This window comes from Mobula hypostoma, chromosome 7 (genome assembly GCF_963921235.1).
Source record: "Mobula hypostoma chromosome 7, sMobHyp1.1, whole genome shotgun sequence".
In the NCBI taxonomy this organism is placed as follows: domain Eukaryota; kingdom Metazoa; phylum Chordata; class Chondrichthyes; order Myliobatiformes; family Myliobatidae; genus Mobula; species Mobula hypostoma.
This window is the reverse complement of record NC_086103.1, coordinates 167,009,354-167,036,323: the sequence shown is the minus strand read 5'-3', so window position 1 is coordinate 167,036,323 and position 26,970 is coordinate 167,009,354. Positions and strand designations below refer to the sequence as shown.

General features: G+C 44.1%; 1 protein-coding gene across 1 annotated transcript in view; it reads right to left on the bottom strand.

The window, feature by feature from the left end:
* The window catches only part of LOC134349733 (gamma-aminobutyric acid receptor subunit gamma-3), a 771,468-nt gene that overhangs the window by 26,359 nt on the left and 718,139 nt on the right, over window positions 1-26,970 (bottom strand). The window contains exon 8 of the mRNA XM_063054505.1: window positions 4,463-4,659. Coding sequence (XP_062910575.1) covers window positions 4,463-4,659 — 197 coding nt within the window. The remainder of the gene's footprint in view (window positions 1-4,462; window positions 4,660-26,970) is intronic.

Sequence of the window (26,970 nt, the reverse complement as noted above, 5' to 3'; positions counted from 1 at the left end):
TCTGAGGTGTCAGTCCAAGGCCTCCTCGACCGCTGTGATGAGGCCAAACTCAGGTTGGAAGAGCAACACTTTATATTTCATCTGGGTAGCCCCCAACTTGTTGGCATGAATATCAATTTCTCGAACTTCCGGTAATTGCAACACCCCTCCTCCGCCTCCTTCACCATTGCCCATTCCCATTTCCCTCTCTCACCTTATTTCCTTACCTGCCCATCACCTCCCTCTGGTGCTCCTCCTCCTTCCTTTCTTCCATGGTGCTATACCTTCTTCTATCAGATTCCCTCTTTACCTCTTTCACCAATCGACTTCCCAGCTCTTCCCCCTCTCCTGGTTTCACCTACCACCAGCAACCTTGTACTTCTTCCTCCCCACATTCTTACTCTGACCTCTCATCCTTTTTTTTCCAGTCTTGATGAAAGGTCTCACCCAAAAATGTTGACTGTTTACTCTCTTCCATTGATGCAGCCTGGCCTGCTGAACTCCTCCAGCATTTTCTGCATATTACTTCAGCTAATGTAGTTGCTATTGGAATCTGGAAGAATTCAACTAGTGTCATTGCTATTGGAATGCAAGCAGTCAGTATCGGGCTCTGCAAAACTAATGAGATAAGTGGAGAGAAAATCTACTTGAATAATGATGACTTGAAGATAAAAGCTGTGACTCTCCCGTGCCTCTTTCAATTATGTTCTGGAATCCTTACAGGAAGACTGAAGACATCTCATTGCTTTGGCATTTCATCTGAAATACTGCACCTCTGACAGTGTGGATGCACCTTAGGTATTGCGTTAAAAGTTCTGCCCAGATTGCATTTCCATGCCCTTAATTGTCCACAAAGCTCATGCACTTTTGCCTTACAAATTGCTGAAGGAGGAACGCTAAATAATAAACTCAAACCTCGTTTGAAGCCAATGGCAAGATTCAACTAAACATTTATAAAGATTAGCTTTATTTGTCACATGTACATCAAAAATACAGTGAAAGGCAACGTTTTTCATCAGCAACCAACACAATCTGAGGTTGTGCTGGGGTCACCATGCTTCCTCTGCCAAAATAGCATGGCCACAACTTCTTTGGAATGTGGGAGGAAACCAGAGAACACAGAGGAAATCCACATGGTCACGGGGTGATCTTTTCAGAGAGCAGCGGGAATTGAACCTCAACCACTGATTGCTGGCCCTGTAACAGCATTACGCTTAAATGAATAGGAAGCAAAAATGTTATTTTAGGGAAACTTTGAAATTAAAATGCAACTTCGAAACTTGTTCCAGCCTTATCATACAAATATAAAGTACACTAGCCTCCTGAGAAAGTGCACCAGCCTCCTCAGATCATATTGCTGAAATTCATGACAAAAGCAGAAAATGCTGTAAACACTCAGCAGATCAGGCAGCATCTGTGCAGAGAAAGAAAGTCAGGTCAAACAGAACATCTCCAGTTCTACTGGCTATTGTCAGCATTTTTCTCTTTGTTTCAGACTTTCAGCATCTGCAGATTTTGCTTCATGTTCTGGAGTCCGTGATGCAGAGGTCCAGTGAGGTTTTGCCCTCAACATCTGGCCCAGGTAAGTAGAGGTGTGCAGGGGCTGCAGATGCAGGAACCAGCCCAGTGTGATTGGAAGTGCTTCTGTTTTGTTTATGTTGAAATACAGTCTAAAGCCAAGTGGATGCATTAGTGATAATTTTTCAAAACTCGTTAGATTCTGGACTAGTTCCTGAGGATTGGAGGGTGGCTAATGTAACTCCACTTTTTAAAAAAGGAGGGAGAGAGAAACCGGGGAATTATAGACCGGTTAGCCTAACGTCGGTGGTGGGGAAACTGCTGGAGTCAGTTATCAAGGATGTGATAACAGCACATTTGGAAAGTGGTGAAATGATCGGACAAAGTCAGCATGGATTTGTGAAAGGAAAATCATGTCTGACGAATCTCATAGAATTTTTTGAGGATGTAACTAGTAGAGTGGATAGGGGAGAACCAGTGGATGTGGTATATTTGGATTTTCAAAAGGCTTTTGACAAGGTCCCACACAGGAGATTAGTGTGCAAACTTAAAGCACACGGTACTGGGGGTAAGGTATTGGTGTGGGTGGAGAATTGGTTAGCAGACAGGAAGCAAAGAGTGGGAATAAACGGGACTTTTTCAGAATGGCAGGCGGTGACTAGTGGGGTACCGGAAGGCTCAGTGCTGGGACCCCAGTTGTTTACAATATATATTAATGACTTGGATGAGGGAATTAAATGCAGCATCTCCAAGTTTGCGGATGACACGAAGCTGGGTGGCAGTGTTAGCAGTGAGGAGGATGCTAAGAGGTTGCAGGGTGACTTGGATAGGTTGGGTGAGTGGGCAAACTCATGGCAGATGCAATTTAATGTGGATAAATGTGAAGTTATCCACTTTGGTGGCAAAAATAGGAAAACAGATTATTATCTGAATGGTGGCCGATTAGGAAAAGGGGAGGTGCAACGAGACCTGGGTGTCATTATACACCAGTCATTGAAAGTGGGCATGCAGGTACAGCAGGCGGTGAAAAAGGCGAATGGTATGCTGGCATTTATAGCGAGAGGATTCGAGTACAGGAGCAGGGAGGTACTACTGCAGTTGTACAAGGCCTTGGTGAGACCACACCTTGAGTATTGTGTGCAGTTTTGGTCCCCTAATTTGAGGAAAGACATCTTTGCCATAGAGGGAGTACAAAGAAGGTTCACCAGATTGATTCCTGGGATGGCAGGACTTTCATATGAAGAAAAACTGGATGAACTGGGCTTGTACTCGTCAGAATTTAGAAGATTGAGGGGGGATCTGATTGAAACGTATAAGATCCTAAAGGGATTGGACAGGCTAGATGCAGGAAGATTGTTCCCGATGTTGGGGCAGTTCAGAACGAGGGGCCACAGTTTGAGGATAGAAGGGAAGCCTTTTAGGACTGAGATTAGGAAAAACTTCTTCACACAGAGAGTGGTGAATCTGTGGAATTCTCTGCCACAGCAAACTGTTGAGGCCAGTTCATTGGCTATATTTAAGAGGGAGTTAGATATGGCCCTTGTGGCTGCGGGGGTCAGGGGGTATGGAGGGAAGGCTGGGGCAGGGTTCTGAGTTGGATGATCAGCCATGATCATAATAAATGGCGGTGCAGGCTCGAAGGGCCGAATGGCCTACTCCTGCACCTATTTTCTATGTTTCTATGTTTCTATGTTTCTATGAAATGTCTGTAAGACTGTAAGATATAGGAGCAGAATTAGGCCATTTGGCCCATTGATATCTTATGGATGGTGCAGCAACATAGCTTGCGAATTGCTGCCTCACTCCACCAGCAAACGTGGTTCAATCCTGACGTCTGATCCCGACTGGGTGGAGTTTGCACATTCTCTCCGTGACTATGTGAATTTCCTTCAGAAGTTCTAATTTTCTCCTCCATGCCACAGATGTACCGGATGAATCAAAACCAAGTTTGTTATCACTGACATATGTCATGAAATTTGCTCTTTTATTGCAGCAGTACAGTGCGAGAAATAAAAAAGATATAAGTTACAATAAGACATTTACAAAAAATGCAAAATAGGATTAGTGAGTTTATGGATTGTTCATAAATCAGATGGTATAGGGGAGGTGGCTGTTCCTAAAATGTTGAATGTGAATCTTCAGATGTTGAATGTACCTCCTCACTGATGATTGCAAAGAGAAGAGGGCATGTCCCTGGTGGTCAGGATCCTTAATGATGGCAGGTTATCTGGTCATTACAAATGCACGCAGAGGACAAATGCATTCTGTCGGTGCTGCCCTCCAGTGTACGATTGGTGGAATGGCAGGCTGGAGTGCATGTCTATGTTTATTGCACACTGCCGGGAACTGTACCATCAGATTGCGGGGCATGTCGCTCAGGGACTTGAGCTATACTGTATATATGTTATTTTTTTGCGTGACTATGTCTTTTTTCCTGCTATTTTGTTTGTTCTGTGTATGTTTTGCACCTTGTGTGAAGCACCTGGCCAAGTGGATAAGGCATTTGCCCAGTTACCTCAAGGTCACTAGTTCGAGCCTCAGCTGTGGCAGCGTCTTTGTGCCCTTGAGCAAGGCACTTAATCACACATCGCTCTAGTCTGTGTGAGGAGTGGCGCCCCACACAGTTCCAATCTGCGCCTTGTAAGGCATGAAAATGCCCGACGCAGGCCTCTCATGGTCTGAGTCGACGTTCCCTCCCTTTGCTCCTTGGCCCGAGGGGAATTGTTCAGCTGTATTCATGTATGGTTGCATGATTGTTAAACTTGAACTTGATTTTGAATTTGAATTTGAGTGGCAGAATCTGGCAATAGTTGGTGGAAAGAAAATAGAGAAAGTCAGTATAGTATTTGTATAGAACTGTGTGCTTGGTGGCTAGCATAGTCTCACTGGGCTGAAGGGCCTGTTTCTAGGTTGTATCACTCTGAAAACATGCTTAATTTCCATAAATAATTGAAGGCAAACTTACTGTTCTTTTCTTTCTCGTACACGCAGGCTTCCTGCAGCACGTATAGTAATTCAGGGCAGCATACTCCATCAATGCCGCAAAGACAAACAAAAAGCACACGGTGACAAACAGGTCCATGGCAGTGACGTAGGAGACCTTTGGTAGTGACTTTCTTGCTATGCTGCTGAGTGTTGTCATTGTTAGTACTGTCGTGATACCTGTTTAGTAAAAAGGGAAGAAGACGACGATGCAAATTAATGTGAAGAACAGTCACAATCCATTTTACAATTGCCCCTTAATGGACTGATCACTTGTCAAATAGAATTCAGATTCCAAATAAAATATGTAAGATACTCCCTTACAAAGTCACGCAAATTAATTTTTAGTATTGGCAACTGAGAAATTAGTGAAGACTGAAGAAGAATTTCATTTCCATCCAAGATTCTAATAGCAAGAAAATATTATATTCAAAGGAAAACCCAACCACATGTAAGTGCATAATAACAACAAATGTTTAACTTTCTGGTCTGTTGGTCTTAGCTTTGGAGAACACATCTGTCAGATTCCATAATCAGGACGTAGGAGGTGCAGTGAGAATTATTTGCTGTGATTTTCAAAATAATTCCACCACACATCCTTTATTCCTTGTTATCTCCAGGCTGGGGAACATTTGCCCACACCCCAACTGGCTGTGCTTGTCTTATTCATTGGGAGTTTGCAGTCATCTAAGTCTCAACTGCGTGCGTCCTAGGCCCTGTTTAACGGTACCAGCTGGCTTTCACCCAAGCAGCTCCTCGGTTTTGAAATGTCCCCTCTGTTTTCAGCTCCAATCATACCCTCATTCCTACAAAACACCTGAACGCCCTCTTTCCTTTCCGACTATTCCCCGAGGATCATCACTTTGTCGTAGCGGAGAGCTTTGTGAATTCCCGAGATCTGGAGAACAATGTTGTCTGGAGTTTAGTCATCTTCTGCTCAGCTCCTGGTAGGGTCACCCGTGGCAGTGAGGTCAAAGGGGAGGCTCCAAATAAAGAGCGACCCAACCAAGGCCTCAAAGAGGGCAGCTGGTGGAAGATGGTGATACTTCACACTGGCAGTGAAGGTAGGGGAAGGCTGCAGCTCTGAGGGGTCCCCAAGTTAGCATGTCACTGGACACTGTACATCAAGGACCATGTGCTGGCTGTCCAGGTATCAGCCTCGCCATGTTAAACAAAGTCACACACAGGTGTTCTCCATTAAGGGGATCCACTTTATGTGGATCACAGATTGGCCTCTACAGCCACTGAAGGAGCCACCAACCATTTAGAACATCACTCTTGAATGAACGCACTAGTACTACTACCTTTTCTACTGATTATCCTGAAATGTAATCACTCCACCAATGACAGCCACGTTTACGGCTGTCTTAAGCTTAGGAATTCCTTCCTTAAATCATTTTCTTTCTTCCTTCTTTAAGACACTCCTTAAAACCTCACAGACGTTGCTCCATACGTAACTCAGTCAAATTTTATTTGATCTTACTTCCTGTAAAAGATTTGTTGCATGTTCTGTAATATGAGCAGAGCTGTACAATGATATTGCTGTTGCAGCAGGCACAGTTTTGTTCTGGAAGTGTGCAAGTGCCATCAGTTTTGTGGGGATTCCAACTGTGACACCTCGCACAGGTACAAAACATCTCTCAGTATGAGTACAATGACCTGTATTGAACGATGTTCATTCCGCCAGCAATCCAGCTGCTGCTTTATGAGCAGCAAGCATCCATTATCAGCTACGGCAAGAGCGCACTGCTGATCAATTTTCGGGAGCTTTAGAGTAAGTGAGACACTGATGACTGATGGCTTCTTCCAAGAATACAACTGGATATTTGATATTCCGTTCAGTTGGCAGTCATGGTCTTAGCTTAGCACAAGGAACGAGCCCCAAAACTACCTCAGCTTTAGACTAAACTGTCCAGATGGCTCTGGACCAGGTGCTGGTAACTGAGTTTAGTATGAACATGTGCTTAGTAGCCGGCATGGCATGGGGTGCTGGAGGGTCTATTTCTGTATTGCATGATTCTGTGATTCTATTAAATTTAGTAAATTCGCCTACCCTCCACTCATAGGTAAAGCACCTCATCTTCTATAGCAGTGGTCCCCAACCTCCGGGCCGCGGACCGATACTTCGCCGCGAAGAATGCAGGGGTGCAGTGGTAGTCGGAACGCACCCAGCACATCTTTAAGAAAAAAGCCGAAATAATCAAGCTAATTAATTAGGTGCCGCTCGGCACGTAAATGTCGGCCTGAATCACCTCTGATCTGGGCCGACATTTATGTGCCGGGTGGCACCTAATTAATTAGCTTGTTTATTTTGGCTTTTTTTCTTAAAGATGTGCTGGGTGCATTCCGACTACCGCTGCACCCCTGCATTCTTCGCGGCGAAGTATCGGTCTGCCGCCCGGAGGTTGGGGACCACCGTTCTACAGTATGTAGGCTCTTTGCACTATTCAGGACTGAATAGCAACGCCAAAAATGTGAGGTGACTCACTTTCTCAGTACGAGAAATGGATGGATCCACAGAGCATTTCCAACATTCTCCTTTGACTTCATTTCTCCATTATAGTTCTGACCTGAATCTCACAGCCTTTGCATCCACCTCTCTCTCTAACCACACACATTAATTTATTAAATCAGCAGATGCCATTACAGCCTCAGGGCCTTCTAGAGTTTGGAGTTCAATTCCGGACTGCGGTCTCTGTACGTCCTCCTCTTGGAATGCATGGGTCTTCCCCAGGTGCTTCAGTTTCCTTCCACACTCCAAAGGCTTATCAGGTAAGTTAATTGGAAATTGTAAATTATCCTGTAATTAAGGTCAGTTAATTGGGATTGTGGGGTTACTGGGGTGGCATGGCACAAAGTGCTGGAGTGGCTGTATTACTAAATAAATAAATAGATAAATAAAACCAATCCCTTTGGTTATCGTAGCTTCTTCTGATCAGAGACATTCCTCTAATCCTACCCTCAATGTAACTTAAAGCTAAAGTCACACAAACAAAATGCTGCAGGAACTCAGCAGGTGACAGCATCCACGGACAGGAATAAACAGTCGACCTTGTGGACCAAGACCCTCCACTAGTTTTCCCTGAGTTTCTTGTGTTTATAACTTTAAGCCAACCTGTTTCCTCACTTCTCCCATTCTGATGAAGGGTGTTTTACCTTATAAGATCATTTTGTTTCTCCTTCCTGACCAGCTGAGTATTTTTAGCATTTGATGTTTTAATTGAAGAGGTAAATTAGGAACCACACTGCCACATGATTTTGCGGGAGGGGGATTATAACTGCATGTTATCCCCTTTGTTTTCATGATTCCATCTTGAATAGCTATCGGAGGCTGACTAATTAAACACTGGATTAAAACATCAGTTGAATTTAATAGTGATGTTAACAGGTTCGGATATGGCCCAAGTGAGGAGTGAGAGACACCGAAGCAGGTCGCTAGTTCACAAACTTTATTGCGAACAGTGTTAAAGGGAAAATAAACAATAAACGCTAGGCCAAACAGGGCCGTTAATTAAAACTCTCAAACGGGAAAATAAGCCTACACTGCAGCTAAAAGGAAAATCTAAACGTTAAACAAATACGCTAGTCTTCAAAGTCAGTTGACTCCAAAATCCAATTTTTCAGGGAAGGCTGAAAGCGAACAGGCAGCGAAGCGTGGCTGTGCTCTGTCCAAGTCTCAACAAGCACTGCGACAACAAGTATGGAGTTAAATACTATCATAATTAAATAGTAATTAGCTGACACATGCAAATTCACAAGCGCAATTGCCGTATCTACTGCGCTGCCGAATCCGTGGTTGTGACAAGTGAAGGTAACTAAGAAAATAAGGTATTTATTGGTGATTCACAAGGCACAAATTGAGTCCTTCTTCAGCACTAAAGCCTCAGCTGGTTAGAAAAATTTAATCTGAGGAGTGTGATTAGAAAATTATGCAGTCTTTGCATCCTCCTCCTTACTCCTTCCCTCCCCCACCTTCTAACTTCTGTCCCCCCACTTTCCAGACCTGATGAAGGGTCTCGGCCCAAATCATTGACTGTTTATTCCCCAGTGATGCTGCCTGACCCGCTACGTTCCTTCAGCATTTTACTTGGGACAGCCTTTGCATTAGTGATTTTTATATGTTACTATCTCGCCCTGTAAACCCCCTATACCTAATAAAGAGGCCTCTGAGTGTATGTTCGTGGTCTTCGTTGTAGCCAATTCACTTCAGGGTTCGACATGTTGTGCATTCAGAGATGCTCTTCTGCACATCACTGCGGTAATGTGAGATTATTTGAGTTACTGTCACCTTCCCATCATCTTGAACCAGTCTGGTCATTCTCCTCTGACCTCTCTCATTAACAAGTCATTTTCACACATGGAATTGCCTCTTACTGGATGTATTTTGTTTTACGCACCATTCTCTGTAAACTCTAGAGATTGTTGTGCAGGAAAATCCCAGGAGATCAGCAGTTTCTGAGATATTCCAACCACCTCATCTGGCTACAACAATCAATCCATGGTCAAAGTTACTTAGATCACATTTCTTCCTCGTTCTGATGTTTGACCTGAACAACAACTGGACCTCATTATCATGCCTGCATGCTTTTATGCATTGAGTTGCTGCCAGGTAATTGATTGATTAGATGTTTCCTTTAACAAGCAGGGTGTAGCTAATAAAATGGTTATTATGTGTGTGTGAAGGGAAAATTCTGTCTATAACAAAACCCTAAATACAAATAAATATTTGCATTTATACAGCACCTTTCACATGACATTTAAATACTCTGGAACTAATGAAATACTTTAATAATATTCCATTCCCCCCTCACAACTTTCATTACTTGCACAGGAAGATTCCACAATGTCATGGTGACCAGCTCGTCATTTACTTGTATATGCTGTTTAGCAAGGCAAATATTATTGCCCAGATTATGAGGATTAACTCATCTTTTTACTTTTGAAATGTGCTCTGGGATCCTTTACGTCAACCTGAGAGAGAGAGTCAGCAGTGGAATTAGTCGTTGCTCGGCAACAAATGTAGCTTAGCAACCGTTGTAGCTTGGAAACAATGGGTTGATAACAGTTGAGCTAAAACCATGTATGTTGTGGAAGTCTTGTACTTCTGAGTGATCTGCAGAGAAGAGAGTAAAACTGGAAATTTGTCCCAGTTAGGCAGTATAAAAGGCACTTTACTCTGCCTTCAAAATTTGATTCTGTGGAAGTCAATTGAATCCTATATCTAAAGCAGGATACAAAGCACATTTTGGAGTGGTGCTATGGTGCAAAGACAGTGTTGCTTTCTGTCAGTTCCAGGGATCCACGTTTGATCCTGACCTCTGGTGCTATCTGTGAGGTGTTTGTATTTCCCCAAAATGCTGGAGCAACTCAGCAGGTCAGGCAGCATCTATAGAAAGAAATAAAGAGTCATCATTACAGGCTCAGATCCTTCATCCAGACCTGATTCAGGCTCAGATCCTTCATCCAGTCCTGATTCAGGCTGAGATCCTCCATCCAATCCCTCTAAAGACATGGCCTGGCCCGCTGAGATCCTTCTGAATTTCCAACATCGGCAGAATCTCTTGTGTCTGCATTTTCCCTTCATGCTGAAGAAGGCATTTGGCACCCTGGCCATAGGTCAGGGCATTGAGAAATAACCTTATTGAGGAGCATAAATAATATGAATACACACAGTCTCTTTTCCCAGGGAAAGGGAATCAAAACTAAATGCTATAGGTTGAAGATGAGAGGGAAAAAATTTTTAAAGGGTCTTGAGAGGCAACTTCTTCACGCAGAGGGTTGTATGCACTGTATGTGGAATGAGCAGGCTGAGACTGGTTGAGTTGGATACAATAACAAGATTTAAAAGATATTTGGACAGTTACATGGATAGATAAGATTTAAAGCAGGGCTTTCCAACCTTTTTTATGCCATGGATCAATACCATTAAGCAAGACCCCAGGTTAGGAACCCCTGGTTCAGAGAGTGACGGACCAAATATGGGTCAACGGGACTGGCTTGGATGGGGAGCTTTGTTGGCATGGACAAGTTGGGCTGAAGGACTTGATTCTGTGTTGTTACCTTACGATTACATGCATTTCCCTCTGCGTGCTCTGGTTTTGGACCCTTTATCTAAGAAAGGATGTGCTGGCAGTGGAGATGGTCCAAAGGAGTTTCAGAAGAATGATCCTGGGAATGAAATGGTTAATGTATGAGATGCATTTGATGGCTCTGGGCCTTTAATTGCTGAGGTTTAGAAGAATCAGAGAGGATCTCATTGAAACCTAACAAATCCTGAACACGGCACAGCACATCACACAAACCAATCTTCCGTCCGTGGACTCACTTTACATTGCACGCTGTCGGAGCAGTGCTGCCAGGATAATCAAGGACACCACCCACCCAGCCAACACACTTTTCGTCCCTCTTCCCTCCGGGACAAGGCTCAGGAGCTTGAAGACTCGTACGGCCAGATTTGGGAACAGCTTCTTTCCAACTGTGATAAGACTGCTGAATGGATCCTGACCCGGATCTGGGCCATACCCTCCAAATATCCGGACCTGCCTCTCGGTTTTTTTGCACTACCTTACTTTCCATTTTTCTATTTTCTATTTATGATTTATAATTTAAAAATTTAATATTTACTACCGATTTGTAATCCAGGGAGCGGGAAGTGCAGAATCAAATATTGCTGTGATGTTGTACGTTCTAGTATCAATTGTTTGGTGACAATAAAGTATAAAGTATAAAACTAGATACCGTGAATGTGGAGAGGATGCTTCCTATACTGGGGAAATCTAAGGTGGGAAGGCACAGCCTCAGAATTGAGGGGTGTCCACTTACAACAGAGATGAGGAGGAATTTCTTCAGCTAGACAGTGGTGAATCGATGGAATTCTTTGTCACAGATAGCTGTGGAGGGCATGTCGTTGGCTTTATTTAAAGTGGATGTTGATATGTTCTTGATGAGTAAGGGTGTCAAAGAGGAGAAGGCAGGAGAATGGGTTTGAGAGGGATAATAGATTAGCCATGATGCAATAGAGCACACTCGATGGGCCAAATGGCCTAATTCTTCTCCTATGTCTCATGGTCTTATGGACATACTGTTTGCTGACTACAATAAATTGCCCTCGCTGTAAAAGGGTACCAAGAGAATCAGAGTATAATTGATGGGCATGTGAGAAGGAATAGGTTACAGGGATGTGAGTGGGAGAATGGAATTGATAGGATTGTTATGGAAGCTGGCATAGACACGATGGGATGAACAATCTCCTTTGATTCATAGGGTAATTAGAAATGAAGAGAAACATTGCAACAGATCATGCAGAATTCCCTTGGTTTCGCCTAGGAAGCAGCAGTCTAGATTTCTTATTTCTTTGTTTGTGTCTCTGGAAGGGAATATGAACTAGGCTTCTTCTGATAGAGACAGAGCTACAGTTTATTGCTTTTGTGTGTATAAAGAACATATTGCACAAACTCAAATCAGAATGCAATCTTCTCATCTCTTTATTTTCCTATCATTTTCACTCTCAGAAATTGTAATCTGACGGAATTCATTGGACACGGACATCCGTTGTGTATCTCATCCACAGAAATGGCATAAGACCATAGACATTGGAGCAGAATTAGGAAATTTAACCAGTTGAATATGTGTGGCTGATGTATTTTCCCTCTGAACCCCATTGTCCTGTCTTCCCCGCATAACCTTTGGTACCCTTATTATACAAGAACCTAGCAACCTCCCCCTTAAATATACCCAATGGGTTGGCCTCTACAGCTGTCACTAGCAATGAATTCCACATTTTCACCATCCTTTGGTTAAAGAAATTCCTCATCTTTGTTCTAAAGGGACATCGTTCAATTCTGAGGCTGTGCCGTTTGGCCTTAGATTCTGTTACTATTGGAAATATCCTCTCCACTTCTCCCCTATCTAGGCTTTTCAGTGAGATTCCCCCTCTATCTTCTGAATTTCAGTGAGTACAGGCCCGGAGTCTTCATGGTCCATCCTTACCCAGTGGCAGGTGTCATGAAGTGGCATTGGCTTAATTCTGTCAACAAAGTGTATAACTTTGCTTTCACCTTACAGCTCTTACTTTTACCTCAACACCACTATGGAAGCCCGCAGTGTGTTAGTTAGTTGCCTAGCAACAAATGTAGCTTGGCAATTCTTTGTATCCTGGTAACAATGCAGACCAACACTTGAGCCAAAAAACTATGCGTGCTGTGGTGGTCTTGCTGTCCTGATTAATTGGCAGGGAACTCAGGGGTTTGAAAACTTGTCCATAAGACATAAGAACAGAACTATCCAGTTTGCTCCACCATTCAATGATGTACCTGCTTTGTTACTCTAAATGTATTTTACTCTGGTTCCGGAATCTGGTTCAATGGCTCTAGATTTCAGAAATGCAACTTGAGAGGGATTTACAAATCAGCCATGATTGAATGGAAGAGCAAACTCGAAGGACTGAATGGCCCAATTCTGTTCCTATGTCTTGTGGTCTTATGGTCTTTCATTGCTGCTTTAGTCTATGGAGAGGGACAAACAATATATTTACTGAAAAACCTATCCCTCCTGCTAGTCTAGAGTCAGAGAAATGAGTGCACAACTGGAAGGGCAGGGGTCACCTTTGACAAGTCAGCAGTAGTTCATCATATTGGTGCCACTGTGACCAATTACAACTAAAGCTGCCTTCCCCAGTCTCTGTGACCATTTCCCTGTTTGTCCTGGTTTTATTCTCCTCAGAAGAGGGAATGTTAACACGAGATTTATTCAGGTGGTCAAAAGGCCTTTGATTCAATAAATAAAGGAATACTATTTGGTGTGGCATAAGATGCAATAACATATAGATATGGACAGGGTTATCAGTAAAAGTACCAGAGGAGCTGAAGGCATAGTGACTTTTTTTTCCCACAGGGCACTAACCAAAAGGTGGTGGAAGCAGACTTAATAGCACTTTCATCTGGGAGTTCAATTTCACAGAACATAGGACATAGGGATAAGCTGTTTAGCCCACAGTGTGCCAAATTAAACTGAATCTCATCTGCCTGTACATGATCCCTATCCCTTCATTCTTTGCATATCTGTGCACCCATCTAACAGCCTCTTAGATACCACTATCGTATTTGCACCTTCCACTCCCACAGGCACCTACCACTGTCTGTGTAAAAACCCTGCCCCACACATCTCCTATCTCCTTTAAATGTTGCCCTCTCACCCTCTCACCTTAAATGCATGACCTCTGGGACATTTTAACCTGGGGAAAGACTCTGATGATCTAACCTGTCTATGCCTCTCATAATCTTAAAATCTTCCATCAAATCTCGCCTTAGCCTCCCACGCTCCAGAGAAAACAACCATAGTTTGTCCAACCTCTCCTTATAGCTCATACCCGCTAATCCAGGTGGCTTATTGTTAAACCTCTTCTGCACCCTCTCCAATGTCTCCACACACCTACGATGGTGCAATTTTTTGGCACTCATGAAGAACTGTGAAGCTGGTAACAATGTCTTCAGTGTGCAGAAGCAAATTTAACCGTAAGTATCCAAAGATGCTGACAGTGACCCCCTGCACTTTAGGAGGATTTTGGTCATGGGCCAACTGCATAAAGCTTCAATGGAGCATGGAAATGTCATCTTGTCTTCTTTCCTTGAGCATCACCAGTCTTCATGCCTCAAGCAACATGTAAGACATTCTTTTGTAGGGTAATTAATTGGTGTAAACACACATGATTCACAACCACCAACGTTGAGTTGGGGTTCACTTTAAGAGAATGGTCTGATGTCATGATGTAAGTATGCGAAATTTGGTTACCATGCTTTGTGTTCAAGTTTTGGAGTAAAATAAATGAGTTGTTACAGTTTTTCTTAAACATAAAATGCTTCACGTTGTTTTATTTGTGAAAACATTGCATTGGTGACCCCAATGCTCTAAGATGATTCCAGATTGATTGAACATTGGCCAACACAGTCGCTTTGAAATTGCCAGAGTTTTGGGAGCAAAATGCCGTTGCTTGGTTTGTACAAGCTAAGACTTAAATCGCGCTGTGAGACATCACAGCCGACAACACCAAATATTTCTATGTGGTCGCGCCACTCAGCAACTTAATGGTGCTGAGAGTAGTAAGTCTGCTTGAACACCTGCCTGAACACGATAAATACCGATTGCTGAAAACTTTTTTACAAACTTTTGGACTATCTGAGCATGCCAAATAGTTACTCTGCTTGCTCAGCCTTGGCAATGCTAGGCCTTCAGAGCTAATGGATTGCATTCTATCCGTACTCGGAAATCACCATCCTTATTTTAGTTTTAAAGAACTCTTAATGCAACAAATGTTTAATCAAGTTTGCATAGCTCTCACTAATGCACCCATGAAGGACTATAGGGAGCTAGATAGGATGGTGGCCAGTCTACAAGCAGCCACGCAGAGATGCATAATTCCTCCTCCTTTCCCTCTCTCAATAAGCCTGGTCAGCAAGGCCTCCAAACAGACAACACCGGGTCTTTGTTTTTACCATGCTCGCTTTGGTACAAACGTTAGGAAGTGCTGACTGCCTTGCGGCTTTGACAGTGCTAGTGCATCGGGACAACAGAGGTCTGTGAACACCATGGATTCCAGCTACCAAGGATGCTTACTTTTCATTACGGACACTCTTTCAGGATGATGCTTCCTGTGTGACAGGTGCGCTCGAGTGAATGTGCTGCAGGCATCGCCTATTGATGAGAATTCAAAGAGCAATGGAACCTCACTGGAGGCCACCAGTGGTAGCAGGATCTGGACTTATGGGCCACGATTTGCGATGCTCTGCTTCAGTGGGCAATGTTACACATGGGACTTCATCCTGGCTAAAGTGGCTCGACCTCTGCTCGCTGCAGATTTCCTGTGTGCCCAAGGTCTTTGGGTCGTTACCCTGTTTCCCCAGTAAGTTCCCCAAAACAACTCTGTCAAGCGCATGCACCACCACATGTGAGTTTACTCAACTGCTGGGCGAATTCCCAAACCTCACCAAGCCCACATTCTCCACTACAGTCACAGAACATGGGGTCAAGCGCCACATTTCCACAACTGGCCCACCAGTCCGTGCCCATGTGCGCAGACTGGACCCAGTAAAGCTGGCAACCGTGAAGGCTGAGTTTGCCAACATGGACATTCTTGGCATTGTATGCCAGTTGAATAGCCCCTGGGCTTTGCCCCTTCATTTAGTCCCTAATTCTGATGTGGTGGCCGCCCATGTGGTGATTACTGATGCCTAAGTGAGGTCACCATCCCCAATTGCTACCCGATCCCGCATATTCAAGACTTCTCAACATGCTTTGCTGGGAAGTTAATTTTTTCCAAAGAAGACTTAGTTAAGTGCAACCACCAGGTGCTTGTATGCTTAGAGGACATTGCTGTGTTTGGCTTCTTGGAGTATCCGCGCATGCCGTTCGGGCTGAAAAATGCAGCACAGACTTTCCAACGGCTGATAGACTCTTTAGTAAAAGACTTACACTTCCTTTTTGTTAACGTGGATGACATATTTGTCACCAGTACATCCAAATCCAAACACGTATCTCATCTTCGCACACTTTTCCAGTGCCAAAGCCAATGTAGGTTGATTATTAACCCTGCTAAATGCCAGCTTGGGTTGTCAACCATTGACTTTCTCAGCCATCGTATCTCCGCAGAAGTTGTGCAACCCCGCCCATCAATGGTAGCCTCTATTATGGATTTTTCACTGCACTGCACTACAAAAAACTACAGGAGTTTTTACACACGGTGAACTTCTATCACTGCTTCATTCACTGAGCTGCTGAACTTATATTCCCCCTGCAGAGTGCACTTAACGGCAATACCCCTAATCTTGAACTTGACTGGTCAGTGGACATAACCAGGACATTTGATGACTCCAAACAAGCTCTTTCCAAAGCAACCATATTTGTGCATCCACTCCCCAATGCACCCATAGCAATTACTACTGACACTTTAGACTATGCTGTGGGTGATGTGCACGAATGGCTGGTTGGAGGTGTGTGGCAGCCTTTTGACGTTTGCAGCCGGCAGCTCCGTTCCCCTGAAAGAAAGTACAGCATGCTGGAGCGTGAGCTTCTCGATCTCTATCTGGCTGTTCCCCACTTTCGATTTCTTCTACAGGGTCGCCATTTCACAGCATTCATTGACCACAAACCCTCGTGCACGTGATGGCCAAAATATCAGACGCTTAGTCAGCATAGCAGCCATGCCACCTGACCTAGATATCCAAGCTGATATACAACATATCAAGTGGAAAAATAATGCCACGGAGATCGCCTTTTATGGCCAGCCATCGAGGCCGCACATATAAGGGATGACTATGCTAAGTGCCAGCTTGGCAGACGACCCAAGCTACGGACCCAGAGATCCAGGCTCACTGAACAGCAGTCACAGGCTTGCGGTCGGTTAACATTAATTTTGGGGAGGCTAGGGTTTCTCTCCTGTGTGATGTCTCAACCAGTCACCCTCGCCCATCGTGCCTGAAACTGGAGATGAACTGCTTTCGACTCACGCACCTGCTTACTATGGTGGACCGTGCCACCAGATGGCCAAAGGCCGACCCTCTAGCATTGCTGACAGCAGCAGACATGGCTCGGGCGTTCACCAGCACCTGGGTTGCTCAGTTTGGCACCCCATCTTGATATTTCTTCTGACCGCAGTCCACAGTTCATTTCAGACACATCACACCATTATGGTATCATCATAGCTAAGAGGGGTAAACTCGAGTGTATTTTGGTAGATCACATTAATCCATCCCACCAAGATTCTGCTACTATGCACCTGCCATCACGATATGTCTATAAGCATGTCATGGATAAGTCAGAGGCACCTGCTGTTCCTCCACCCATGGAGCAAAGGATCTGAGCCTAGGGGAGGCTGTGCAGGGTAATGTAAACACACATAATTCATATGCCGCTGACATTGAGCTTTAAGGCATCCGTTAGTCTTGCAAGACCATGGATCTTCATTCTCCAGGGCGCAGGCCTGGGCAAGGTTGTATGGAAGACCAGCAGTTGCCCCTCTCCACGACACCAATGTTGTCCAAGGGAAGGGCATTAGGACCCATACAGCTTGGCACTAGTGTTGTCGTAGAGCAATGTGTGATTGAGTGCCTTGCTCAAGGACACAACATGTTCCCTCGGCTGGGGCTCGAACTCACGACCTTCAGGTCGCTAGTCCAATGCCTTAACCACTTGGCCACGTGCCTACACTGACATTGAGTAGGGGTTAAGAGACTGGTCTGACGTAATGAAGTTTGGTTACTATGTTTTGTGTTCAGGTTTTGGAGTACAATAAATGAGTTGTTACGGTTTTACTTAAACATGAAATGCCTCATGCCATTTTATTTGTGAAAACCTACACCTTGTTATCTTCATTTTATTTACTTCACCACTGACTGCTTTCTTGAAGTGCAAAGTAATTCCCTCAGCACGTTAGTGTAATGGTTAGCGTAACACTATTACAGTGCCAGTGATCACCAGCTGGGACTCAATTCCCCTCACTGCCTGAAGGAGTTTGTACCTTCTCCCTGTGGGTTTCTTCCAGCTTTTATGGTTTCCTCTCACATTCCAACGATATATGGGCAGGTCAGTAAATTGTGGGCATATCCAACAAAACCCTTACTGATTTGAGTTGATACAAGCAATTCATTTCACTCTATACGTTGATGTTTCGACATACATGTGACAAACAAAGCTAATTTTAAAAAATCTCGCTGAGTCTCTACCTCACTTCACCTTTCCATCCTCAATTTAGTGGCTTCTTAAAATAGACATTTTTGAACAAGATTGCCATGGATTTGATTATAAAACATGGAAACAGGTCCTTTTTTCTAAAAAGTCCATGCCCAAATCATTCAGCACCCATCTACACCAATCCTGGCCTAATCTGTGTGTCAAATGGTTGTTGTGATGTGTCTAGCGTGGTAGAGTAATGGGTAATGCTTGCCACTTGCGCTTTCAGCTTCCACCGCTGGCTAGCAGTCTCACAAAAAGGAGAATGAATGTGTAAGTCTCCCCTGCCAGTACATAGCCTCTCCAACAGCAAGCCTCATGTAGTACCTCCTCGCTGGCGACACAAGGAAACTGAACTACAGACTCAGGCTGAACTACAGAGGACGGGGAGGAGGTCTGGCCCCTGAACACGTAGCACGCAGGCCCACCAGCATGCGGACACGCCCTGGTGCTCATGAACCAGATCCCCAGCTATGGGTAAATAGCCCCACTGCTTGTGGGCACCCTTGGGAGAGACGAAGGCTACGGGAGTAAACCCAGACAGAAAATCCGGTGTGGAGCCCCGAAGGTGACCGGATGTCACTAAACATTCTTCTGGCAGCTCCTGCAGCCAAGCTGGTGCCAAACGTATTGCTTCAATTTCCTTCGGACCACACCAGTGAGGCTGAAAGGGGAATGTTGATGACTGGGGATCCCAGGATCTCCATACCTTCCGCCCATGCTCCTTCCCTGGAGAGGTCACTCCAGTGCTGCCATCCATTGTCCTTCGAGACAGACGGATGCCATCATCATCATCATCAGCCTAATCACATTTTATTTTCCTCTCATACCCATCAACTTCCCCTCAGATTTATCACTCATCCTGTGAACAAGGGTCAATTACTATTGTGGTTTACGAACCTACCAACACATACATTTTTGGGATGTGAGAAAACTGGAGCACCAGGAGGAAACCCACATGACCATGGAAAGAAGGTGAACACCACACATGCAGAATGGAGGTCAGGATCGAACCTGGGGTGTTGAGACAGTGAGGCAGTGGCTCAACTAGTTGCAGCACTGTGGTGACACCCATCATTTTGAGGATGTGACTAAACACATTGATGAAGGAAGAGCAGTGGATGTAGTGTATATGGATTTCAGCAAGGCACTTGATAAGGTACCCCATGCAAGGTTAATTGAGAAAGTAAGGAGGCATGGGATCCAAGGGGACATTGCTTTGTGGATCCAGAACTGGCTTGCCCACAGAAGGCAAAGAGTGGTTGTAGACAGGTCATATTCTGCATGGAGGTCGGTGACCAGTGGTGTGCCTCAGGGATCTGTTCTGGGACCCTTACTCTTCATGAATTTTATAAATGACCTGGATGAGGAAGTGGAGGGATGGGTTAGTAAGTTTGCTGATGATACAAAGGTTGGAGGTGTTGTGGATAGTGTGGAGGGCTGTCAGAGGTTACAGCAGGACAGTGATAGGATGCAAAACTGGGTAGAGAAGTGACAGATGGAGTTCAACCCAGATGTGTGAAGTGGTTCATTTTTGTAGGTCAAATATGATGGCAGAATATAGTATTAATGGTAAGACTCTTGGCAGTGTGGAGGATCAGAGGGATCTTGGGGTCCGAGTCCACAGGACGCTCAAAGCAGCTGCGCAAGTCAACTCTGTGGTTAAGAAGGCATTCGGTGTATTGGCCTTCATTAATCATGGAATTGAATTTAGGAGCCGAGAGGTAATGTTGCAGCTATATAGGGCCCTGGTCACACCCCACTTGGAATACTGTGTTCATTTCTGGTCGCCTCACTACAGGAAGGATGTGAAAGCTATGGAAAGGGTGCAGAGGAGATTTACAAGGATGTTGCCTGGATTGGGGAGCATGCCTTATGAAAACAGGTTGAGTGAACTTGGCCTTTTCTCCTTGGAGCAACAGAGGATGAGGGGTGACCTGATAGAGGTGTATAAGATGATGAGAGGCATTGATCGTGTGGATAGTCAGAGGCTTTTTCCCAGGACTGAAATGGTTATCACAAAAGGACACAGTTTTAAGGTGCTTGGAATTAGGTACAGAGGAGATGTCAGAGGTAAGTTTTTGACGCAGAGAGTGGTAAGTGAGTGGAATGGGCTGCTGGCAACGGTGGTGGAGGCGGATACAATAGTGTCTTTTAAGAGACTTTTGGATAGGTACATGGAGCTTAGAAAAATAGAGGGCTATGGGTAAGCCTAGTAATTTCTAAGGGAGGGACATGTTCGGCACAACTTTGTGGGCCAAAGGGCCTGTATTGTGCTGTAGGTTTTCTATGTTTCTCTGTTTCTATCTAATATTATCCAATATAACTTTGCCCTCTCTGGTAAATCCTGATTGACAACAATCCTCTGATGTGCCTTTCTATGTTTTACAGTACCAAAGCTGCTGATAAATGCAAATTCTTCCAGAATATTTATTTTTTTCTCACTGGTCCATTACTCATCTAACAGCTGCTGGTCTTAGAAAGGCAGAAATCTCTTTGTTTAAACTGTGTCTTCTGCCCCAATAGAAATTGTCAGCAGTTCATACTATTATTTTCAAGGATTTGCTTCCTAAGTTCAATGCTTTTACTGGAACCTTGTCCTCTGAAAAGAAACTGGTAAATGAATAAAAGAAAACAATACCCTTTTTATTACATGTTTGCAATGTTTGAATATCAAAAACAGACACTAGAGATTCTGCAGATGCTGGAAATCCAGAGCAACACACACAAAATGCTGGGAGAAATCAGCAAGTCAGGCAGCATCTGCGGAGGTGAACAAGCAGTTGATGTTTTGGGATGAGTCCCTTCATCAGGACTGGAAAGGAAGCGGACAGAAGCCATTATAAGAAGGTAGGTGGAGGGGAAGGAGTACAAGTTGGTAAGTGATAGGTGAGACCAGCTGAGGGGGAAGGTGGGTGGGTGGGGGAGGTAATAGATTGAAAAAGGTAAAGAAAAAGAAATCTAATACACGAGGGCAATGGATCATGGAAGATAAGGAAGGGGAAGGAGCACCATAAGACCATAACTCATAGGAGCAGAATTAGGCCATTTGGCCCATCAAGTCTGCTGCACAAACCATGACAAAAAGGAAAATCAAAATAAGGAATGGAAGATGAGAGGAGGGGGAGGTGGAGAGATTACCAGAATTTGGGGAAATCGATGTTCATGCTTGCAGGTTCAAGGCTACCAAGATGGAATATGAGGCATTGCTCCTCCAACCTGGAGTGGCCTCAATACAACAGGAGAAGAGGCCATAGACTAACATGTTGGAACGGCAATGGGAAGTCGAATTGGAATGGATGGACATCCAGAAATCCAGCCTTTTATGGTGAATGGAGTGAAGATGCTCAGCAAAGCAGTCCCACAGTCTATGATGGGGTCTCCCACGCTGAGAGCACCTTATACAGTAGGTGATCCTGACAAACTCGCAGAGATGAAATGTCACTTCTTTGCATGAAATAAGACCATAAGAACATAAGACATAGGAGGAGAATTCGGCAATTTGGCCCGTCGAGTCATGGCTGATCCTTTTTTCCCCTCCTCAGCCCCATATCCCAGCCTTCTCCCCATAATGTTTGATGCCATGTCCAACCAAGAACCTATCAAGCTCTGCCTTAAATGCACTTAACAATCTGGCCTCCATAGCTGCCTGTGGTAATAAATTGCACAAATTCACCAACCTCTGGCTAAAGAAATTTCTCCACATCTCTGTTTTAAATCTCTATCCTGAGGCTGGGCCCTTTTGTCTTAGACTCTCCCACGATGGGAAACATCCTTTCCGCATCTACTCTGTCTAGGTATTTCAACATTCAAGATGTTTTAATGAGATCCCTCCTCATCCTTCTAAATTCCAGTGAGTACAGACCCAGAGCTATCAAACGTTCCTCATATGATAACACGTTCACTCTTGGAATCATCCTTGTGAACTGCCTCTGAACCCTCTCCAATGCCAGCACATCTTTTCTTAGATGAGGAGCCCAAAACTGTTCACAAAACTGCTCACTAGTGCCTTATAAAGCCTCAGCATCACATCCCTGCTCTTGTATTCTAGACCTCTTAAAATGAATGTTAACATTGCAAATGATGAATGGGGGTGAGGGTAGAGGAGTAGTAACCAGTGTAGCCTTTGTCAGTTCCTTTGTATTAAATAATTGTGAAAATTAAAAATTTTTAAGTAATAACCATAGACCAGCAGATAACATTAAATATCTTTATTAGTTCCTGTGTTAATAATTTATAAAACTGTTTATATTTAATGCTGACTACCAGATCTCTTGTGGTTTGAGTTGCAGGAGTGTGGGTTTTGATCTTCACTGCAATCCCACTGCATTCTGAAAACAATAGCAGATAAAATAAAGGAATTTTCTGAGAAAATTATCAAAGGGGTGGGATGCATGGTAAACTTAAAGAACTGCTACATGGAGGGTGAAGATATTTGTAACACTGTGCATTTACCCTGGTCGCAAAGTTAGTTAATTCTTAAATTAGTAAGTTTCCCTTTGTTAAACTTGCTTAATTTTGTACTTTATCTCTACATTACGTTAAGGAGTTGGATAATTTTAAGGTGCAAACGTTTACTTTGAGCTCAAATATAGCAAAGCTTTAATTTCTTCTCCTTCCCCTCATGCTAAAGCCATAGATTTTGTTTTACCCAATGCAAAGCTTTTTTTCAGGCATCCGTTAGTCTTGCGAGACCATGGATCTGCACCTGGAAAGTCTTCACTCTCCAGGGCACAGGCCTGGGCAAGGTTGTATGGAAGACCAGCAGTTGCCCATGCTGCAAGTCTCCCCTCTCCACAACACCAGTGTTGTGCAAGGGAAGGGCATTAGGACCCATACAGCTTGGCACCGGTGTCATCGCAGAGCAATGTGTGATTAAGTGCCTTGCACAAGGACACAACACGTTGCCTCTGCTGGGGTTCAAACTCACGACCTTCAGGTCGCTAGTCCAATGCCTTAACCACTTGGCCACGTGCCCACACAATGCTAAGCTAGTGATTAAGGTAACATGTGAAGGGCGCACCTCTCACCGTTAAGGAATGTCCTCTGCCTCAGCTGGTGCCATCAAAGTCTGAAAGATTCTGAATGTGTCTGACATTCAGCTACATTTAAAAACCATTGGAAATGCCTGGGATATTATGTTGCAATTGTACAAGACAATAGCGAGGCTGTATTTGAAATATTGCATTCATTTTTTTTGGACACCATCCTATAGGCAAGATGCTACTAAGCTGGAAAGGATTATGAGGGTGTTGCCAGGGCTCGAGGCACTGAGTAATGGAGAGAGGTTGAGCGTGCTGGGACTTCTTTTCATTGGTGGCATGAGAGGCATAGAGTGAAAGCATACAATCTCTTTTGCAGGGTTGGGGAATCAAGAGCTAATGCAAACTAAATTGTACATCAAGGGTTAAATCAGAGCTGAAGTGGTAACGGAGTAAAATCATACCTGGTGAGAATATATTTCCGCTATTAGTTAGAGTGCTCCTAAACCATATACACCTCAGCTAGATAGGGTGCTATAGTGGTTAGCATGACACTATTACAACTGGAGGCGTTCTGGAGTTCTGGCAGCATGTGTAAAGACATTGAATGTTCTCCCCATGACCGCATGGGTTTCCCTATGATGCTCAGTTTCCTCTCACAGTCCACAGATTACACCAATTAGTAGGTTAATTGGTCATTGTATATTGTCCTGTGATTCGGTTCAGGTTAAATATTGGGTTGCTGGGTGGCGTGGCTCATGGTAAGAGCCTGTTCCGCACTGTTTCTCCAGGTAACAAATTAATAAGATTCTCCATCTGAACCCTAGAGTTCACAGAGGAAAAGCACAAGTTATCAGTGTCTATTACTTACTCTCATTTCTGGTGCTCAGGATTTTTTCTTTCACTCTCTTATCCAGCTAATTGAGTCCAATTCGAACAGACCAGAGGATCTAACATTAGATCTAAAACAGTATGAGTTGATGGAATATCAAATGACATGTGGCATAAGCAGCAAGTATTGTGCCTGTAGGCTAGGGTTGGTGCAGAGTGTAAGAAATAAAATTATCTAGCAGCAAACACTCATACATTCACATTCAAAATACTGGTCTAAAAATAAACGCTGCAAGCATACAGAATGTTTGTCAGCAATCTTGCAAAAGGACCGTGGTGTACCTCCATGTATTTCCAGTGAGCCTTGCTCTAATTACACATTTTCAGTAAGTCACCCTCTTCCCTTTTTACCTTAAGTTAACTATGGCCATACCTACCCTCTCAATGGAGATGAAAGGTTACAACATTCAGGCCATGATGGATTCAGGACTGAATATTGAGCCAGTCTTAGCCAACAGTCTCATATTTATCTTAAATAGATCCCAATATGATTATTGGTTTAGAAACTTAAATCATCTACAGGAGAGAGCTACAACTGAAAGCTAAATCTGTCCAATGCACCACTGGTACCAGCCTACCTGCATCATACACACATATATAGAAAAGTGCCAGAGGAAGGCCAGCAACATTGTGAAGGATCCCACACCGGTCCAGCTCATGGACTGTTGTCCCAACCCCATCAGGGGAGAGGCTATGCAGCATCTACGCCAGGTCCACAAGACTCAGAAACAGTGTCTTCCCCCAAGCCATTGGGCCGATCAACACGCCCCACCGCAACCCCCACAACCATTGTTTTATCATTTCCTGAAGAGTCACTTTATGTACAGATACTCCTGTACCTAGTGCCGCTTTATGTAGATAAGCTAATCTTATGTATTTATATTTATTGCGTCTTTAATGTGTTCTTTATGCCTATTGTGTTTTTTATATGTTGCATCGGATCTAGAGTAACAATCATTTCACTCTCTTTTACTTTGAAGAATGAAAATCAACAGTCTTGAGTCTTGAACCTTGAAATTGGGCATGAAAGAAAACAGAATAATTGATTTACAAAATGGTGCTAGAGACTCACAGCGACGTCTTGCAGACTGAACGCAAAACTTCTAGATATATCTCTTCTGAATGGCTATCACTGCAATTGGCAGCCTGTATTTTCCCTTTAAGTAACATACTTTTAAACTGGCTTAATGAACTAGTGATTTTTCAGTCATCTGAATGACTTGGTGAACTTACCTCTCAGGAGTGTAGGCATAGTACCTTTAAGCAGATGCAGGCACATCACAATGGCCAGAAGAGAGGGAGGAGGGTGGATTCCAAGCCAGACTATAACATTGGGGTATGAAACTTCCTCTATCCAGCATCTTGTTAGCACATGTACAGTCTCTGGAGAACAAGACTGAGGACCTAAGTGCAAGATTGATGTATTGGAGGGAAATGAGGAATTGCTGCGTTCTGTGTTTCACGGAGTCATAGCTCTATCTGGACAAGCCAGATACATTGAGAAGACCTGGGGGCTTCTCAATACACTAAATGGACCAAACTGCCAATTCCTAGAGGGCATTAAGGTAAAGGTGATGGTCTACCTATCATGACGACCACCACTTGCTGAGCCTCTGGAAATGATCTTTGCAACATTAATGGGGACGGGAGAGGTTCCAGAGGATTGGAGGGTGGCAGATGTTGTTCCCTTATTCAAGAAAGGAAGTAGAGATAGCCCAGGAAATCATAGACCAGTGATTCTTACTTCAGTAGTTGGTAAGTTGATGGAGAAGATCCTGAGAGGCAGGATTTATGAACATTTGGAGAGGCATATATAATTAGGAATAGTCAGCATGGCTTTGTCAAAGGCAGGTCGTGCCTTACGAGCCTGATTGAATTTTTGAGCATGTGACTAAACATATTGATGAAGGTAGAGCAGTAGGTGTAGTGTATATGGATTTCATCAAGGCATTTGATAAGGTACACCATGCAAGGCTTATTGAGAAAGTAAGGAGGCATGGGATCCGAGGGAACCTTGCTTTGTGGATCCAGAATTGGCTTGCCCATGGAAGGCAAAGAGTGGTTGCAGACAGGTCATATTCTGCATGGAGGTCGGTGACCAGCGGAGTGCCTCAGGGATCTGCTCTGGGACCCCTTCTCTTTGTGATTTTTATAAATGACCTGGAAGGGGAGGTGGAGGGATGGGTTAGTAAATTTGCCGATGACATAAAGGTTGGGGGTGTTGTGGATGGTGTGGAGGGCTGTCAGAGGTTAGGGCGGGACATTGATAGGATGCAAAACTGGGCTGAGAAGTGGCAGATGGAGTTCAACCCAGATAAGTGTGAGGTGGTTCATTTTGGTAGGTCAAATATGATGGCAGAATATAGTATTAACGGTAAGACTCTTGGCAGTGTGAAGGATCAGAGGGAGCTTGGGGTTTAAGTCCTTAGGACATTCAAAGCTGCTGTGCAAGTTGACTCTGTGGTTTGGAAGGCATACGGTGCATCGGCCTTCATCAGCCATGGGATTGAGTTCAAGAGCCAAGAGGTAATTTTACAGCTTTATAGGACTCCAGTCAGACCCCACTTGGAGTACTGTGCTCAGTTCTCGTCGCCTCACTACAGGAAGGATGTGGAAACCATAGAAAGGGTGCAGAGGAGATTTAAAAGGATGTTGCCTGGATTGGGGAACATGCCTTATGAGAATAGGTTGAGTGAACTTGGCCTTTTCTCCTCGGAGCGGTGGAGGATGAGAGGGGACCTGATAGAGGTGTGTAAGATGGTGAGAGGCATTGATCGTGTGGATAGTCAGAGGCTTTTTCCCAGGGCTGAAATGGCTAACATGATACGGCACGGTTTTAAGGTGCTTGGAATTAGGTACAGAGGAGACGTCAGAGGTAAGTTTTTGACGCAGAGAG